The sequence below is a fragment of the Aegilops tauschii genome, chromosome 6 (assembly GCF_002575655.3).
Source record: "Aegilops tauschii subsp. strangulata cultivar AL8/78 chromosome 6, Aet v6.0, whole genome shotgun sequence".
NCBI lineage: Eukaryota > Viridiplantae > Streptophyta > Magnoliopsida > Poales > Poaceae > Aegilops > Aegilops tauschii.
In genome coordinates, this window is record NC_053040.3 from 76,360,320 (window position 1) to 76,380,761 (window position 20,442).

The window sequence follows — 20,442 nt, forward strand, 5'->3', positions numbered from 1 at the left end:
AGGCTCTGAAAATTGCACTCATGTCCGCATCGTGGGGGATGTGAAGGTGGCTCCACGGGCGAGTAGCATCGGTACGTTGCAGCCATAGCCAGCGAACGCGGAGAGAGATGCCCGTACGCTGGATGTCTCAGATGCCGAGGCCACCGAGGGAGATCGGCCGGCATACACGCTGCTAGTTGACGAGGCACTGGCCCCCATTGGCCTTATCCGATCCAGCCCATAAGAATCCGCGGATGATCCGGTTCACCTTCTTAATGGCAGTGCTGCTGAAGGCGATGGCCATGAGGAAGTGCGTGGGGATGGCACTAAGGACGTGGCGCACAAGGGATAGGCGGTCTCCCTTGGATAGCATAGATGCCCACCATGTAGAGAGCTTGCGCCAAAGCTTGTCAATGATCGGCTCCAAGCTTGTCGAAGAGGCCTTGCGGACTGAGAGGGGCAGCCCGAGGTAGGTGATGGGAAAGTGAGTGACGGGGCATTGCAACTCCACGGCTATAGCAGCAGTGTGATCCTCAGTGCATTGAATAGGAGTGGCCGAGCACTTGTCAAAGTTGGTGTGCAGCCCAGAAGCGAGGCCAAAGACGTGGAGGAGCCTGCGAATCGTGGCGAGGTCGTGAGGGTCCGGGTGGCAAAAGATGACCACATCGTCGGCATAAAGGGATATGCTCGAAGCTGCGTGACGGTTGGTCAAGCGATGGAGGAGGCCAAGGTCAACCGCACGCAGCAACATGGAGTTCAGCACGTCGATGACCAAGGTGAAGAGCATGGGCGAGACCGGGCCGCCTTGACAAAGGCCGTGAGCGTGGTCGATCGGAGGCCCTGGGTGGCCGTTGATGAGAACTCTCGTGGAAGCCGTGGAGAGAAGCATGGAAATCCACTCACGCCAACGCGGGCCAAACCCCAGGTGCTGCAGAAGTTGCAGGAGGAAGGGCCAAGAAACACTGTCGAACGCACGAGCTATGTCCAACTTGAGAAGCATGCGTGGCGCCTTCAGGTTGTGCAAGAGACGAGCCGTCTGCTGCACGAGCAGAAAGTTGTCGTGGATGCATCGCCCCGCAATAAACGCGCTCTGGTTGGTGGAGACCTTGGTATTCAGCCGAGGAGCGAGACGGAGAGAAAGAAGCTTCGCGACCAGCTTGGCGAAGATGTGTATGAGACTGATGGGTCTATAGTCGAAGAGGGAGTGCGCATCAGCACGCTTGGGCAGCAGCAGAAGAAGGGCCTCATTGAGCTTCTGCAGGCCGCGACCATTCATGGCGTGGAACTTGTCGAAAGCCACGAGAAAGTCGGGCTTGATCGTTTCCCAGCAGGCAACCAAGAACTCGGCGGTGAATCCATCGGGACCGGGCGCCTTTCCCGTCGGCATGCTTTTGACGGCGTTCCAAATCTCCTCCTCGGTGAAAGGCGCGTCAAGCGCAAGAAGATCGAACTGCGGCACCCGAAGGGCATGAAGATCAAGCGTGATGTCGCGATCGGAGGTGCTGCCAAGGGCGTTTGAGAAGTGGGTGAAGGCGGCCTCGGTCATCTCATCGTGGTCGGTGACGGTTTGGGTGTCGACGCGCAAACTCGTCATAAGGTTCCTCTGCTTGCGGTGGGCCGCGTGCACTTTGAGGTAGGAAACCGCTGCGTCGTCGCTCCGGAGCCAAGAGAGGCGCACGCGCTGCCTAGCGATGGATCGCTCGAGGGATGCAAGGCCAAGGTAGGACGCCTTGAGCTTCCGGCAAAACCAGGTCTCGAGGGGGGAAAGCGGACGTAGATCTTGAGCAGCGTCAAGTCTCGCAATGAGCTCGCGGGACACCGTAAGCTGAAAGGACACGTTGCCGATCGTGCGTGCGCTCCAGCTTTGCAGCCTCCTGGCCGTCGCCTTGAGACGTGTCACGATCCGTCAAGGGATCGGCGTCCGGCGGAGTAGAGGCCCAAGCCTCAGTAACCACCTGGTGAAAACCCTCCAATTTTGGCCAAAATCTCTCAAAGTGGAAACGTCGTGCTCCCGGAGGGCGGGCCACGCAGTCGACAAGGAGCGGGCAGTGATCGGAGGCCGCGGAGGAGAGGCAGCGGAGTAGGCAGTGTGGGTGGGCGATCTCCCAACCGGAGGTGCAAAGAATGCGGTCATTACGCACTAGAGTAGGGGCGTCGCGCTCGTTGGACCAAGTATATCGTCGGCCGTGCATATAGAGATCTCGAAGCTCCTCATCGGCGATGAAGCGCCTAAATCTGCTCATCGAGCGACGGTTGATGTTAGAGTTGTTCTTCTCCGAGGCCGAGGTGATCATGTTGAAATCTCCACCAATAAGCCATGGGCCGACGCGGGACTCGCGCACGTCGTGTAACTCGGCAAGGAACTCAAGCTTGGCGTCATCATCTTGAGGCCCATACACCCCGGTGAGCCACCAATGGCCCTCGCCGGCCAAGGAGGAGACCAAGGCCGTCATGTGATGCTCACCGATGAGGGGATTGGAGAGGGAGATGGTAGCTCGTTGCCAAGCAAGGAGGATGCCACCGCGTGTGCCATCCGCGGGGAGGAAGTAAAAGTCCTCAAAGGACGGACCGAGCGTTTCCAAAACTATGGCGTCGGAGACATGCGTGAGCTTTGTCTCTTGGAGACACACTATGGTAGGCACGGCAGCGGAGATCACGCTGCGGACGGCGGTGCGCTTAGCGCCGGAGTTAAGGCCTCGGACATTCCAAAAAATTATCTTTAGGTTACAATCCATAGGGGAGGAGGGGGCACGTTAGAGATGACGCGGAGTCAGCCCCTTAGGCTACAATGAGCTGCCCCGGAGTAGGAGGCAGCGAGCTGGGTAGTTGCCACCCAAAGAAATCCGCGAAAGCTTTTAGCACATCTAACGCCAATGGTTGCTCGAAGAGGAGGGCGTATTTGCCGAGCACCTCGTCGGAGATTGGCGCATCATCGCTTGAGATGAGGCCGAGACGGCGAAGCAAAACCCGCTTGGCCTTCATCTCGGAGTTGAGCCCTTGGTCCACGCGCGCAATGCGGAAACTTCGGCGAGGAGTGAAGTTGGCCGGCAGTTCCTTCCTACGACGGCGAGGCTTCGGCGCCGGAAGCAGCGAAGACGCCCTGACCGAGATGGCCTCGACGAAGGAGGAAAGATCCACGTCGGGCGCGGTAACGTCCGCGGTTTGCATGGGCTGCATGGGCGATGGGGCCGACCTGTCATCGACCGGCCCGTTGGGAGCAGCATGCAGCACCATGTCCATGCAGGATTGGCCCGCCACAGGCTCGGGATCGGCGCGGTGCATGCGGTCGGAGGGCGCGCTAGGAGAGGCCGCGACCGAGCGAGGTGGGGCCTCTGTCGGCTCGGGATCAGGGATTCTGATCGTATTATGTGGATGAATCTCGACCGTTGGACATAACTTAACTTTGAAGGAATAATAGATATATACTTGTCCTGCAGCTCAATAAAATCTGAAACAATTATATGCATAAATATATGTGTTATATTATATACGTGTGAAATTTGATAAACACATATAGTCATAAATTGTGTAGAAGACAAATACATAGATTAAAATGGACGCTTTGTTGTATGTGGGACAGATTTTTCTCTTTTGTGTAGCCCGGACATAATTATATTATTTAGTACTTCAGTTTTTTCCTTTATAAAACTACTAATCAATCTTCTATACAATCGCTGTAGATTTTTCCAGTCTTAATTTAATGGGTGGGCACGTATACATATATGATACTGTGTATGCCAGTGCTTTATCTAGTTTAATCAAGGTGGCCTAGTAGGTCAGTACTGCCTGGTCGGAAGGGGTCCATCAGAAATTGCATGAATCCGCTTCTATTTTACGCAGGACTGCAAGTCCGGCTATCTCAAATCAAAACAAAAAAATAGGTCTAGATTGCTTACGTATATGCTTAGGACTCCTATCCCGATCCAGTAGCTATGCATGCCATCCGAAATCTGGCCTAGCCAACGTGAGTCCATGGTGATTAATCTCAGCCATTGATGCATCTTAACATTGCAATGGTTAATCTTAGCCGTTTCTTTTCTATCGTCTTAATAATATAATAGATAGATGTTAAGTCGCTGCTTGAACTTTTGAGGTGCTCTGCATTTATGTTTTGCGGTCTCAGAAAGGGCTAACGAGATACCACTATTGTCATATTATATCATGATTGTTTTGATAACGTGTTGCTGTTTGAGATATCTTATTATTGCTCGCTAGCTGATTATGTCATTGATATAAGTTAATATAATTTTTAAGAGTTATTATCGGCATGGTTAGTTATAATGTTGGGTGAAAAACTGGGTGCCGTTTAAGCTTATTTATGCAAACAAGAGCAAACGAGTTCGTAAAAGTTTTTCTTTTTGCACTTTCAGTTTATCAAGAATTGCTTGAGGACAAGCAAATGTTTAAGCTTGTGGGAGTTGATACGTCTCCAATGTATCTACTTTTCCTCTTGTTTTGGACTCTAATTTGCATGATTTGAATGAAACTAACCCCGGACTGATGCTGTTTTCAGCAGAACTACCATGGTCTTGTTTTTTTTGCAGAAATAGAAGTTATCGGAATGGAACGAAACTTTGCGAGGATTATTTGTACAATAAAAAAAAATTTCTAGAGCTGAGAACCACCGGAGGGGGGCACATGGGTGGGCACAACCCACCAGGGCGCGTCCAGGTGGGTTGTCCCCACCTGGTGGCCCCGCAGACCCTTAAACCGACGCTATAAAATCCTATTTTTTCAGAAAAAATTGAGGGAGAAAGAATTATCGCGTTCCACGAGACGAAGCCGCCGCCACCTCCTGTTCTTCATCGGGAGGCCAGGTCTGGAGTCCGTTTGGGGCTCCGGAGAGGAAGATCTTCGATCTTCGTCATCACCAACCCTTCTCCATCGCCAATTCCATGATGCTCCCCACTGGGAGTGAGTAATTCCTTCGTAGGCTCGCTGGTCGGTAAGGAGTTGGATGAGATTCATCATGTAATCTAGTTAGTTTTGTTAGGGCATGATCCCTAGTATCCACTATGTTCTGAGATTGATGTTGCTATGAGTTTGCCATGCTTAATGCTTGTCACTTTGGGCCTGGGTGCCATGATTTCAGATCTGAACCGTTTATGTTATCACCATTATATCCATGTTCTAGATCCGATCTTGCAAGTTATAGTCACCTACTACGTGTTATGATCCGTCAACCCCGGAGTGACAATAGTTGGGACCACTCCTGGTGATGACCGTAGTTTGAGGAGTTCATGTATTCACTATGTGTTAATGCTTTGTTCCGGTTCTCTATTAAAAGGAGGCCTTAATATCCCTTAGTTTCCAATTGGACCCCGCTGCCACGGGAGGGTAGGACAAAAGATGTCATGCAAGTTCTTTCCATAAGAACGTATGACTATTTACGGAATACATACCTACATTATATTTATGAACTGGAGCTAGTGCCGTATCACCCTAGGTTATGACTGTCACATGATGAATATCATCCAACAAATTACTGATCCAATGCGTACAAATTTATCTTATATTGTTCTTGCTAAGTTACTACTGCTATCATTACTGCAACACTTGCTACAAAACTACTGTTGTCACTGTTACCGTTACTATTGTTGCTGCTACTTTATCAAAAGGGATAATTAGATTTATGCCCCTAGTTGTGTCCCACTCGGCTGTTTTACCCCTAATTTCAAAAAGTCACCGCTTCTGTCCAAGTCACTTCGCTCCTCTTAAGCTTTTGCCCTTTGCCCGTTTGACCGCCAGTTTGAAAACTTCATAACTAATTCATACTAAATCATAAAAATGCAGATAAGATACCAAAATGTTCGAAAAAACATCACCTATATGTTAGTGTCATTTGCATTCATGAAAAAAGTGTATGATAGTGCCCATCCGAGTTTTAGCTCTCATACCCACGGATACTCGTGGTGACATTAGAGTATCTAGGTGACATTAGGGTTTTGGTTGATTTGTGTCTTAAGGTGTTATTCTAGTACGAACTCTATGATAGATCGATCCGAAAGAATAACTTTGAGGTGGTTTCGTACCCTACAATAATCTCTTCGTTTGTTCTCCGCTATTAGTGACTTTGGGGTGATTCTTTGTTGCATGTTGAGGGATAGTTATATGATCCAATTATGTTATTATTGTTGAGAGAACTTGCACTACTGAAAGTATGAACCCTAGGCCTTGTTTCCAAGCATTGCAATACCGTTTATGCCCACTTTTATTACTTGTTACCTTGCTGTTTTTATATTTTCAGATTACAAAAACCTATATCTACCATCCATATTGCACTTGTATCACCATCTCTTCGCCGAACTAGTGCACCTATACAATTTACCATTGTATTGGGTGTGTTGGGGACACAAGAGACTCTTTGTTATTTGGTTGCAGGGTTGTTTGAGAGAGACCATCTTCATCCTACGCCTCCCACTGATTGATAAACCTTAGGTCATCCACTTGAGGGAAATTTGCTACTGTCCTACAAACCTCTGCACTTGGAGGCCCACCAACGTGTACAAGAAGAAGGTTGTGTGGTAGACATCACATAACTGGTCGCCCGGCAAGGCATGCCGGGCTGTCTCGCCAGCTCCGCACCTGTTCTCTTGACACGTCGCAGGACAGGTGTCATCTGTGGGTTTCTTCTGTTGGAAAGGGCTGCCATGTGGCGAATGGCTGCCACTTAGTCATCTTGCGGCTTGACACCGAACTGATTGACGATGTGAGTCGTGGTTGAGTGGTTGGCGGGGTGGTTCCGCCCCCGTGAGCCCCGGCAGGCTCTGCCGGGGGGGGGGCGCCTTGGTCGCTCACTTCTGGTGGTGGCCTCGCCCCTTACCGGGCTCGCCTGCCCAGCAAGGGAGGCCTTTCTCTTGTCGATGCCCTCCTTCTCTGGCTTGGTCTTGGTCTCTTTGAGCTGCATGTTGGTTCTTCAAATCTCTTGGTCCTTCAATCTCTGACCTAGGCTAGTGCTCCAATCTTGATCTTGTGCCTGTGCACAGTTGGGCAACAGACCCAGGTTTTGTTGCGCCGACAAATATCTACTATATTCCAACTTCTCCATGGTTCACACCCCCTGATAATACCCATAGATTCATCAAAATAAGCAAACACCACATAGAAAATAGAATCTGTCAAAAACAGAACAGTCTGTAGTAATCTATAGCTCTCGAATACATCTGCAACTCAAAAACTTCTAACAAATTAGGACAACCTAGGCAATTTGTTTATTAATCTTCTGCAAAAAGAATCAATATTTTGTCACGCTTCTGTTAAAAATGAGAATTGTTTTCGTGAGCGCAAAAGTTTCTATTTTTCAGCAAGATCAAATCAAGTATCGCTGTAAGCCATGCCAAAGGTCTTACTTGGCACAAACACTAATTAAAACACAAAATTACATCTAACCAGAGGCTAGATGAATTATTTATTGCAAAACAGAAGCAAAAATCAAAGAACTGAAATAAAATTGGGTTGCCTCCCAACAAGCGCTATTGTGTAACGCCCTTAGCTAGGCATTGTCATCTTTGGTATGCAATCCATAAGTAGCTCTCATAATAGATTCATATGGAAATTTAATTTTATTTCTTGGAAAATGTTCCATGCCCTTCCTTAACCTAAATTGAAATCTAATGTTTCCTTCTTTCATATCAATAATTGCACCAATCGTTGTAAGGAAAGGTCTACCAAGAATAATAGGACATGTAGGATTGCAATCTATATCAAGAACAATGAAATCTATAGGAACATAATTCCTATTTGCAATAATAATAAAAACATTAATCCTTCCCATAGGTTTCTTAATAGTGGAATCCGCAAGATGCAAATTTAAAGAACAATCATCAAATTCACGGAAACCAAACACATCACATAAAAGTTTTAGAATCATGGAAACGCTAGCACCCAAATCACACAAAACATGGCACTCATAATCTTTAATCTTAATATTAATAGTAGGTTCCAAATCATCATAAAGTTTTCTAGGGATAGAAACTTCCAATTCAAGCTTTTCTTCAAAAGATTGCATCATAGCATCGACAATATGTTTAGTAAAAGCTTTGTTTTGATTATAAGCATGAGGAGAATTCAACATGGATTGCAACAAGGAAATACAATCTATTAAAGAACAATTATCATAATTAAATTCCTTGAAATCTAGAAGAGTGGGTTTATTGGTACTTCAAGTTTTGACCTCCCCAATCCCACTTTTATCAATTTTTGCATCAAGACCTAAAAACTCCGAATCATTGGGACGCCTTTTAACTAAAGTTGAGTCATCTCCATTCCCATCTTTATCAAGATTTATATTGGAAAACAAAGATTAAATAGGAGTGACATCAATCACTTTAAGATCTTCATTATTTTCACGGAAACTAGAAGAACACTTTTCACAAACCAATCTCGCTTAGCACGCATCTTAGCTGTTCTTTCTTTGCACTCATCAATGGAAATTATCATAGCTTTGAGAGACTAATTAATATCATGCTTGGGTGGAATAGATCTAAGTTTCAAAGAATCAACATCAAGAGAAATTATATCCATGTTCCTAGCCAGATCATCAATCTTAAGCAATTTTTCTTCAACCAAAGCATTAAAACTCTTTTGCGAACTCAGAAATTGTTTAACACTACTCTCAAAATTAGAGGGCATCTTATTCTAATTTCCATAAAAATTCTTGTAGGAATTACCATAATTATTAGAGGAATTACTAGAAAACGGCCTAGGATTAAATTTATATCTATACGCGTTATTACCAAAATTGTTCCTACCAACAAAATTCACATCCGTAGATTCATTATTATTTTAAATCAAAGTAGACAAAGGCATATCATTAGGATCAATAGAAGCACTCTTGCTAGCAAATAATTTCATAAGTTCATCCATCTTTCCACTCACATTAAACTCTTCAATCGCATGCACTTTTTAACTAGTGGAAGATCTTTCGGAATGCCATTGAGAATAATTAACTAGAATATTATCTAAGAGTTTAGTAGCTTCTCCCAAAGTAATTTCCACAAAAGTACCTCCCGCGGCTGAATCTAAATGATTTCTAGAAGCAAAATTCAATCCGGCATAAAAAATTTGTATAATCATCCACAAATTCAAACCATGAGTAGGGAAATTTCGTATCATCAATTTCATCCTCTCCCAAGATGGTGCAACATGTTCATGATCAAGTTGCTTAAAATTCATAATATCGTTCCTAAGGGAGATGATCTTAGCGAGAAGAAAATACTTGGAAATAAAAGCATCTTTACACTTATTCCATGAATCAATACTATTTTTAGGCAAAATGAAAACCAAGTTTTAGCACATTCTCAAAGTGAGAACGGAAATAGATCAATTTAACAATATCATTATCCACATCTTTTTTCTTTTGCATATCACCCAACTCAACGAAATTATTAAGACGGGATGCAACATCTTCACTAGGAATGCCGGAAAATTAATCTTTCATAACAAGATTCAGCAGAGCGGCATTAATTTCATAAGATTCTGCACTAGTGGCGGGAGCAATCGGAGTACTAATAAAATGATTGTTATTAGTGTTGGAAAAGTCACACAATTTGGTATTCTGTTGAGCCATCGTGACAAAGCAAGAAATCCAACACATGAGCACACAAAAAGCAAACGAAGAAGACGAACGGAAGAGGGGTGAAGAAAAGGCAAATCTTTTCGAAAATTGTTTTAGAAGTGGGGGAGAGGAAAATGAGAGGAGAATGGCGAATAATGTAATGCAAGAGATGAGATTTTATGATGGGTACTTGGTATGTCTTGACTTGCCTAGATCTCCCCGACAACGGCGCCAGAAATTATTCCTGCTACTTCTTGAGCTTGCGTTGGTTTTTCCCTTGAAGAGGAAAGGGTGATGCAGCAAAGTAGAGAGAAGTATTTCCCTCAGTTTGAAAACCAAGGTATCAATCCAGTAGGAGACAACGCACAAATCACGTAATACCTGGACAAACAATCAAACAACTTGCACCCAACACGATAAAGGGGTTGTCAATCCCTTCACGGTTACTTGCAAAATTGAGATCTGATAGAGATAGATGAAACTAAACAAAAGGTAAAGTAAATATTTTTGGTATTTTTGGTTTATAGATCGGAAAATAAAAGATTGCAAAACAGTAGATCGGAAACTAATATGATGGAAAATAGTAGATTGGAAACTTATATGATGGAAAATAGACCCGGGGGCCATAGGTTTCCCTAGAGACTTCTCTCATGATAGCAAATAATACGGTGGGTGAACAAATTACTGTCGAGCAATTGATAGAAAAGCGCAAAGTTATGACGATGTCTAAGGCAATGATCATGAATATAGGCATCACGTCCGTGTCAAGTAGACCGAAGCGATTCTACATCTACTACTATTACTCCACACTTCGACCGACTCCTACCTGCATCTAGAGTATTAAGTTCATGAAGAACAGAGTAACTCATTAAGTAAGATGACATGATGGAGAGGAATAAACTCAAGTAATATGATGTAAACCCCATCTTTTTATCCTCGATGGCAACAATACAATTTGTGCCTTGTTGCCCCTACTATCACTAGGAAAGGACACTGCAAGATTGAACCCAAAGCTAAGCACTTATCGCATTGCAAGGAAAACCAATCTAGTTGGCCAAATCAAACCGATAGTTCGAAGAGAATTACAAAGATATCAAATCATGCATGAAAGAATTTAGAGAAGATTCAAATAATATTCATAGATAAGCTGATCATAAATCCACAATTCATCGGATCTCGACAAACACACCGCAAAAGAAGATTACATCGGATATATCTCCAAGAACACCAAGCAGAACATCGTATTGAGAATCAAAGAGAGATAAGAAGGCATCTAGCTACTAGCTATGGACCCATAGGTTTGTGGTAAATGCTACCTCTTGAGCACTGCGTTGGTTTCCCTTGAAGAGGAAAGGGTGATGCAGCAAAGTAGCGTAAGTATTTCCCTCAGTTTTTGAGAACCAAGGTATCAATCCAGTAGGAGGCTACGCGCGAGTCCCTCGCACCTACACAAACAAATAAATCCTCGCAACCAACGTGATAAGGGGTTGTCAATCCCTACACGGTTACTTACGAGAATGAGATCTGATAGATATGATAAGATAATATTTTTGGTATTTTTGTGATAAAGATGCAAAGTAAAATAAAAGCAACGGAAATAACTAAGTGTTGGAGGATTAATATGATGGAAAATAGACCCGGGGGCCATAGGTTTCACTAGTGGCTTCTCTCAAGAGCATAAGTATTTTACGGTGGGTGAACAAATTACTGTTGAGCAATTGACAGAATTGAGCATAGTTATGAGAATATCTAGGTATGATCATGTATATAGGCATCACGTCCGAGACAAGTAGACCAACTCCTGCCTGCATCTACTACTATTACTCCACACATCGACCGCTATCCAGCATGCATCTAGAGTATTAAGTTCATAAGAACAGAGTAACGCTTTAAGCAAGATGACATGATGTAGAGGGATAAATTCATGCAATATGATAAAAACCCCATCTTGTTATCCTCGATGGCAACAATACAATACGTGCCTTGCTGCCCCTACTGTCACTGGGAAAGGACACCGCAAGATTGAACCCAAAGCTAAGCACTTCTCCCATTGCAAGAAAGATCAATCTAGTAGGCCAAACCAAACTGATAATTCGAAGAGACTTGAAAAGATAACCAATCATACATAAAAGAATTCAGAAGATTCAAATATTGTTCATAGATAAACTTGATCATAAACCCACAATTCATCAGTCTCAACAAACACACCGCAAAAGAAGATTACATCGAATAGATCTCCACCAGAGAGGGGGAGAACATTGTATTGAGATCCAAAAAGAGAGTGGAAGCCATGTAGCTAATAACTATGGACCCGAAGGTCTGAGGTAAACTACTCACACTTCATCGGAGAGGCTATGGTGTTGATGTAGAAGCCCTCCGTGATCGATGCCCCCTCCGGCGGAGCTTCGGAACAGGCCCCAAGATGGGATCTCGTGGGTACAGAAGGTTGTGGCGGTGGAATTAGGTTTTTGGCTCCGTATCTGATCGTTTGGGGGTACGTAGGTATATATAGGAGGAAGGAGTACGTCGGTGGAGCAATGTGGGGCCCACGAGGGTGGAGGGCGCGCCCAGGGGGGTAGGCGCGCCCCCTACCTCGTGGCTTCCTGGTAGCTCTCTTGACGTAGGGTCCAAGTCCTCTGGATCATGTTCGTCCCGAAAATCACGTTCCCGAAGGTTTCATTCCGTTTGGACTCCGTTTGATATTCTTTTTCTGCGAAACTCTGAAATAGGCAAAAAACAACAATTCTGGGCTGGGCCTCCGGTTAATAGGTTAGTCCCAAAAATAATATAAAAGTGAATAATAAAGCCCAATAATGTCCAAAATAGAAGATAATATAGCATGGAGCAATCAAAAATTATAGATACGTTGGAGACGTATCAAGCATCCCCAAGCTTAATTCCTGCTCGTCCTCGAGTAGGTAAATGATAAAAACAGAATTTTTGATGTGGATTGCTACTTGGCATAATTTCAATGTAATTCTTCTTAATTGTGGTATGAATATTCAGATCCAAAATATTCAAGATAAAAGTTCAATATTGACATAAAAATAATAATACTTCAAGCATACTAACTAAGCAATTATGTCCTCTCAAAATAACATGGCCAAAGAAAGTTCATCCCTACAAAATCATATAGTTTAGTCATGCTCCATTTTCGTCACAAAAGAATGCTCTCATCATGCAAAACCCCGATGACAAGCCAAGCAATTGTTTCATACTTTAGTAATCTCAAACTTTTTCAACCTTCACGCAATACATGAGCGTGAGCCATGGATATAGCACTATGGGTGGAATAGAATATGATGATGGGGGTTATGTGGAGAAGATAAAAAAGGAGAAAGTCTCACATCAACGAGGCTAATCAATGAGCTATGGAGATACCCATCGATTGATGTTAATGCAAGGAGTTGGGATTGCCATGCAACGGATGCACTAGAGCTATAAATATATGAAAGCTCAACAAAAGAAACTAAGTGGGTGTGCATCCAACTTGCTTGCTCATGAAGACCTAGGGCACTTGAGGAGGCGCATTGTTGGAATATACAAGCCAACTTCTATAATGAAAAATTCCCACTAGTATATGAAAGTGGCCAAACAAGAGACTCTCTATCATGAAGATTATGGTGCTACTTTGAAGCACAAGTGTGGTAAAAGGATAGTAACATTGTCCCTTCTCTCTTTTTCTCTCATTTTTTTGGGCCTTCTCTTTTTTTAATGGCCTTTATCTTTTTTTATTCCTCACTTGGGACAATGCTCTAGAAAATGATGATCGTCACACTTCTATTTATTTACAACTCAATGATTACAACTCGATACTAGAACAAAGTATGACTCTATATGAATGCCTCCGGCGGTGTACCGGGATATGCAATGAACCAAGAGTGACATGTATGAAAGAATTATGAACGGTGGCTTTGCCACAAATACTATGTCAACTACATGATCATGCAAAGCAATGTGACAATGATGAACGTGTCATTATAAACGGAATGGTGGAAAGTTGCATGGCAATATATCTCGGAATGGCTATGGAAATGCCATAATAGGTAGGTATGATGGCTGTTTTGAGGAAGATATAAGGAGGTTTATGTGTGAAAGAGCATATCATATCACGGGGTTTGGATGCACCGGCGAAGTTTGCACCAACTCTCAATGTGAGAAAGGGCAATGCATGGTACCGAAGAGGCTAGCAATGATAGAAAGGTGACAGTGCGTATAATCCATGGACTCAACATTAGTCATAAAGAACTCACATACTTATTGCAAAAATCTACAAGTCATCAAAAATAAAGCACTACGCGCATGCTCCTAGGGGGATAGATTGGTAGGAAAAGACCATCGCTCGTCCCCGACCACCACTCATAAGGAGGACAATCAAAGAACACCTCATGTTTCAAATTTGTTACATAACGTTTACCATACGTGCATGCTACGGGACCTGCAAACTTCAACACAAGTTTTTCTCAAATTCACAACTACTCAACTAGCACAACTTTGATATCACTACCTCCATATCTCAAAACAATCATCAAGCCTCAAACTTCTCTTAGTATTCAACACACTCATAAGAAAGTTTTTACTAATCTTGAATACCTAGCATATTAGGATTATTTAAGAAAATTACCATGCTATTTAAGAATCTCAAAATAATCTAAGTGAAGCATGAGAGATCAATAGTTTCTATAAAACAAATCCACCACCGTGCTCTAAAAGAAATAAGTGAAGTACTAGAGCAAAAACTATATAACTCAAAAGATATAAGTGAAGCACATAGAGTATTCTAATAATTCCCGAATCATGTGTGTCTCTCTCAAAAGGTGTGTACAGCAAGGATGATTGTAGTAAAATAAAAAGAAAAGACTCAAATCATACAAGACGCTCCAAGCAAAACACATATCATGTGGTGAATAAAAATATAGCTCCAAGTAAAGTTACCGATGGAAGTAGACGAAAGAGGGGATGCCTTCCGGGGCATCCCCAAGCTTTGGCTTTTTGGTGTCCTTAGATTATCTTGGGGTGCCATGGGCATCCCCAAGCTTAGGCTCTTGCCACTCCTTGTTCCATAATCCATCAAATCTTTCACCCAAAACTTGAAAACTTCACCACACAAAACTTAGCAGAAAATCTCGTGAGCTCCGTTAGCGAAAGAAAACAAAAGACCAATTCAAGGTACTGTAATGAACTCATTATTTATTTATATTGGTGTTAAACCTAATGTATTCCAACTTCTCTATGGTTTATAAACTCTTTTACTAGCCATAGATTCATCAAAATAAGCAAACAACACACGAAAAACAGAATCTGTCAAAAACACAACTCTAAAACACAAATAGGTCATACAAGCATCATAATACAAGCCAGGGGCCTCGAGGGCTCGAATACAAGTGCTCGATCATAGACGAGTCAGCGGAAGCAACAAAATCTGAGTACAGACATAAGTTAAACAAGTTTGCCTTAAGAAGGCTAGCACAAACTGGGATACAGATCGAAAGAGGCGCAGGCCTCCTTCCTGGGATCCTCCTAACTACTCCTGGTCGTCGTCAGCGGGCTGCACGTAGTAGTAGGCACCTCCGGTGTAGTAGGAGTCTTCGTCGATGGTGGCGTCTGGCTCCTGGGCTCCGGCATCTGGTTGCGACAACCAGGTAGAAGGGAAAGGGGAAAAGAGGGAGAAAAGCAACCGTGGGTACTCATCCAAAGTACTCGCAAGCAAGGAGCTACGCTACATATGCATGGGTATATGTGTAAAGGGCCATATCGGTGGACTGAACTGCAGAATGCCAGAATAAGAGGGGGATAGCTAATCCTGTCGAAGACTACACTTCTGGCCACCTCCATCTTGCGGCATGTAGGAGAGAGTAGATGGTAAGTTCACCAAGTAGCATCGTATAGCATAATCCTACCCGGCAATCCCCTCCTCGTCGCCCTGTTAGAGAGTGATCACCGGGTTATATCTGGCACTTGGAAGGGTGTGTTTTATTAAGTATCCAGTTCTAGTTGTCATAAGGTCAAGGTACAACTCCGGGTCGTCCTTTTACCGAGGGACACGGCTATTCGAATAGATAAACTTCCCTGCAGGGGTGCACCACATAACCCAACACGCTCGATCCCCTTTGGCCGGACACACTTTCCTGGGTCATGCCCGGCCTCGGAAGATCAACACGTCGCAGCCCCACCTAGGCTCAATAGAGAGGTCAGCACGCCGGTCTAAATCCTATGCGCGCAGGGGTCTGGGCCCATCGCCCATTGCACACCTGCACATTGCGTACGCGGCCGGAAGCAGACCTAGCCTAGCAGGCGTTCCAGTCCAATCCGGCGCGCGCCGCTCCGTCGCTGACATCACGAAGGCTTCGGCTGATACCACGACGTCGAGTGCCCATAACTGTTCCCGCATAGTTGGTTAGTGCGTATAGACCAAATGGCCAGACTCAGAACAAATACCAAGATCTCGTTAAGCGTGTTAAGTATCCGCGAATGCTGACCAGGGCCAGGCCCACCTCTCTCCTAGGTGGTCTCAACCTGCCCTATCGCTCCGCCACAAAGTAACAGTCGGGGGCCGTCAGGAACCCAGGCCCACCTCTACCGGGATGGAGCCACCTGTCCTTTCAGCCCCCTCATCAGAATCACTTGCGGGTACTCGACGAGCCGGCCCGACTTTAGTCACCACATGTGTCATGTATATAAAGTATATAGTATATACCCGTGATCACCTCCCAAAGTGATCACGGCCCAGTAGTATAGCATGGCAGACGGACAAGAGTGTTGGGCCACTGATGGAACACTAGCATCCTATACTAAGAAGTAGGATAGCAGGTAAGGGTAACAACTGTAGTAACAATGACAGGTTATGCAACATAATAGGATTAACCGAAATCAGTAACATGCTACACTACTCTAATGCAAGCAGTATAGAGAAGAATAGGCGATATCTGGTGATCAAGGGGGGGGGCTTTCCTGGAAGCTCTGTTGTACAGGAAGAAGGGTCGTCGGTGACGTAGTCATACTCGGTGGCATCAGCACCGGTCTCGGGGTCTACCGGAGAAGAAGAGGGGGAAGAAACAGGAAATACGAAGCAAACAAAGCATCACAAAACATAACGAGGCAATACACGGTGCTAGGTATGCCCTAACGCGGTAGTAGGTGATACCGGTGAAGGGGGAAAACATCCGGGAAAGTATTCCCAGTGTTTGACATTTTCGGACAGACGGACCGGAGGGGAAAAGTTCCATGTTCGCTATGCTAGGGACGTGTGGCTGACAAACGGACTACGTATTCGGATTCGTCTCATCGTTCTGAGCAACTTTCTTGTACAAAGTATTTTCATCTGAGCTATGGATTATTTTATATTAATTTTTAAATATTTAATTCATTTTTAGAATTAACAGAATTAATTTAATTAGAAAATGCAATTATGACGTCAGCATGATGTCAGGGTGATGTCAGTAGTCAAGTAGTCAGTTGACCTAGTCAAACTGACATGTGGGTCCCACTGTCATTGTCTAAGACTAACTAAGCAGGTTTAATTAGTTTAGTTAATTGATTAGGTTAATTAAACTCAATTAATTAAGTTATTTAATTTAGTTAATTAATTAATTAATTAATTAATATTTTTATATTTTTAATTTTTTTATATCTTTTGTAAACATTTTGGGGGTGGGGCCCCTTTGTCATAGGGCCATTGGTCCTTAGCGGGTGCGGGCGCTACGGGTGCGTGGGCGCTTCGGGCGCCCGTTAACGGGCGGAGGCCACGACCCCAACGCAGCAGTGCGCCGGCGGCCACGGCGCTGGTCAGGGGAGACCCAGGCCGCAGCGGCCGGAGATGGGGCGTCGACGGAGGGGTGTGGCCGCGGGCTCGGCTGGGCGAAGCGGGGGGGGGGGGGGGGGAAGCTGGCGACGAGCGGACAGCGGCGAACGGGAGGGAGAGTAGGCGAGCGCGTGCAGAGAAGGGTGCGGTCGCCACGGGCGCTGGGCACTAGCGAGGCGCCGGTGCGGGCGCAGTCTCGAGCGGCGCAGCGAGTGCGGGCCGGGCGCGGGCGTGCGCACAGGGCAGGGACAGGGACAGCAGGGGCGGCGGGCGCAGGCAGGCAAGGTGGGGCGCGCGGCTGGTCGGGATCGGACGCAGGCGTTGCCGCACGTCGACTGGTGGCGGTGGCTTGGCCGGGGACGCCCAGAGTCGACGACGGGGATGGGCGACGCGGTGGCCGAAGCTCGGACACGGACGGTCATGGCCACGACGCGGTGAGCGCGGGCGGGGGACGGCGAGTAGGAACAGGGGAAGGAGAGGAGGGGCGCGGCTCACGGCGGGGAGTAGGGACGGGGCAGTGGGGGTCGGGGTGGTCGACGGGGACGACGCAGCGGAGCAGGAGGCAGAACGGCGGGGTAGACGACGAGGTGAAGGCGGCGGCGTCGCGGCACCGGGCGGCGTCGGCGGCCTCCTCCTCTCGATCCCGATCCAATCGGGAGAGAGAGGGGGGGAAGATATTTCGGGGGGGGAGGGTGTGGGGGTGTCGGTGGGTGAGTGGGGGAGTGGGGGAGGTTATAGGGTGCGGGGTGGGCCTGCCAGGTGGGTTGGCCCAATGGCCTGCTTGGCCGGAGCCCCCCCGGGGGGGGGTTTCTTTTCCCCTTTTTTTGTTTGTTTTCTCTTTTTTCATTATTATTCTATTTCATTTCTGTTTTCTTTTATTTTTGTTTTATAATATTTAAAAGCGACAACTAATTTGGTGTTACTAAATAGGTCACAGCCCCAAATACTTTGGCACTTTAAATAAAGTATTTTGCATTTGCTTATTACTCTAAAAGGACTTTAGATAATTGTTTTATCGTTGTTTTAGTTTATTTAGTGCATTTAAGTATTTTATTAAAAGATGATTTCTTCACCAACATTTATTATGGATTATTTGACACATTAGGAACAATTTAGTTTTGACTTTTGAAAACTTTAATTGTTTTGACTTTGATTCAAACTCGAATTTGGATCGGTTCTAAACTAACGCGAGATTATCAACAGTAATCGAGGTGACATGGCATCATTACCAGAGGGTTACTGTAGCTTGATTACCCGGGCGTCACAATTCTCCTCCACTACAAGAAATCTCGTCCCGAGATTTAAGAGGTGGAGTAAGGGGAAGGAATTGATTACGAAATTCTAACGGATCTTCTCGGTCTTGGTTGCTCTTCTCGAAGAGGTCGATCCATTACGTTGTGGTCTTCATTTCTCCGCTTTAGGTCATCATGATGAAGTCGCCATCATTCCTTCGGGATTTCCATCGTACTTACGAAAGAATAAAGGCTGGGTATTCCGGGAGAACAGACCTCTGCAAGGTCGACTATCTGGTCGATAACATCGGGGATGGTGGTGGAAAGTAACCGTCGAATTGAACTTAAGAAGATATCGAGAGCCAGTAAGAAGGTACCATGAGAAGGTTAAGCGGGTAGACAATTGTTCGATGCCTGAACAAAGTGTGAAAGGGGTTCAAAGCATCAAGTTTAAGTATTGCATCTGATACCGGAACAGATCACTAGGAAGGTGGCCCATGAATTAAATACGAAGCCAAGCATGGGGAATAACCATTAGAAACAGGGTTGTAGAGGAGAGTCAGGTTTCGATCCTGTGGAACTGTGGGTTATGGTCCCACCATGTGGGTTAAGAGTAGGAAGGGCGGAGACGTCTTGCATGATCATGCAAGCAAGGCATGCCAGAGGGTAGCCTGTCGATTATGTCGGCAACAACGTCGATACCAAGGGCGAGGGACGAAGAGAACCATTTTCCTGCTCGTTGAACGAGGCGGACTAATAGGCAAAGTTCTCGTCCATCGGTGGCTACCGGAATGTCATCAACAGTAGAAACAGGGTCTCACTGACAGAGTTGTACACCTAGGTGTTTACATAAGCAGAAGAATATTACTGCTTAGATCATATAGAACACCAGAAAGGTTAAACAAAACAATGGAAAGGAAAAGGTGATCATCAGACTAAACAGAACAATGGAAAGTAAAATGTGTTTAAACACATATTTCAGGGTATATCCTTCCCAAGGACAAGCGGAGCATGATATCCATGACAGGATAGAAAGTAGAAAACCATTTAGGTAAGGGGGAGGAATCTCATGATATTACCCATACAACGGTGTTAGGATAAATGATAAATAAAATTTAGCATTGTGCTTCAAATGCTCTTATTGAAAATCGGATTACCACAGACATGCTTCGAGATAGCATTGACATGGCCTTCAAGCAAAGGTCAGAGTTTGGATACAGGAAGGATCCATCAGGAATAACTTGTAGAATAAGTCATACAATTTCCTCATGGAAGAATGGATAACCTTGCTAATAAGGAAACTATAACAATAGGTCCTCCGGCCAGGTGTGCTAGGCATGACATCACCTTACCGGGTCACATAAAGACCAATGTTACGACTTTTGGAAAATGCCCCAACCATCATATCTGACCGAGATTCAGTTCTGATTGGGGCCAGGATACCTCAGACTCATGATGCGTGAGAAGGAAAGGCGCAACACCAATTGACGAGATGACATTGTAAGATTCTCGGGAAACGAACTATGGAAGCAAGTTCTGAGACAAGGGTTCGTCATTAAATCAAGGAGAGGTGAGGAGGTGACTGATTGACTCAGCGACAATCCATTGAGATTTCCAAAAGATGGATTTCCACAACTATGTGAACAGGGAGATAACATTATCTAGATCGAATGACTTAATCACTACAGGAAACAACTATTTTTCCGTCCGCCACGGCGGATGGCAAAGGCACGAACGGCGGACGGCAAAGGCCTTTGCTGTCAGCCGCGGACGGCAAAGGCCTTTGCCGTCAGCCGCGGACGGCAAAAGGCTCCGGCAAAGTAGGCTACGGTAAACAGCTACTTTGCCGTCTGCTTCCTGGCGGCTGACGGCAA

General features: G+C 45.3%; 1 protein-coding gene across 1 annotated transcript; it reads right to left on the reverse strand.

Annotated features, from left to right (window-relative positions):
- Positions 1–1,769: 1,769 nt before the first annotated feature.
- On the reverse strand, positions 1,770–2,714 carry LOC141025836 (uncharacterized). The gene has a single exon (XM_073501762.1). The coding sequence runs from the start codon at positions 2,712–2,714 to the stop codon at positions 1,770–1,772; it is 945 nt and encodes a 314-aa protein (XP_073357863.1).
- Positions 2,715–20,442: the final 17,728 nt, after the last annotated feature.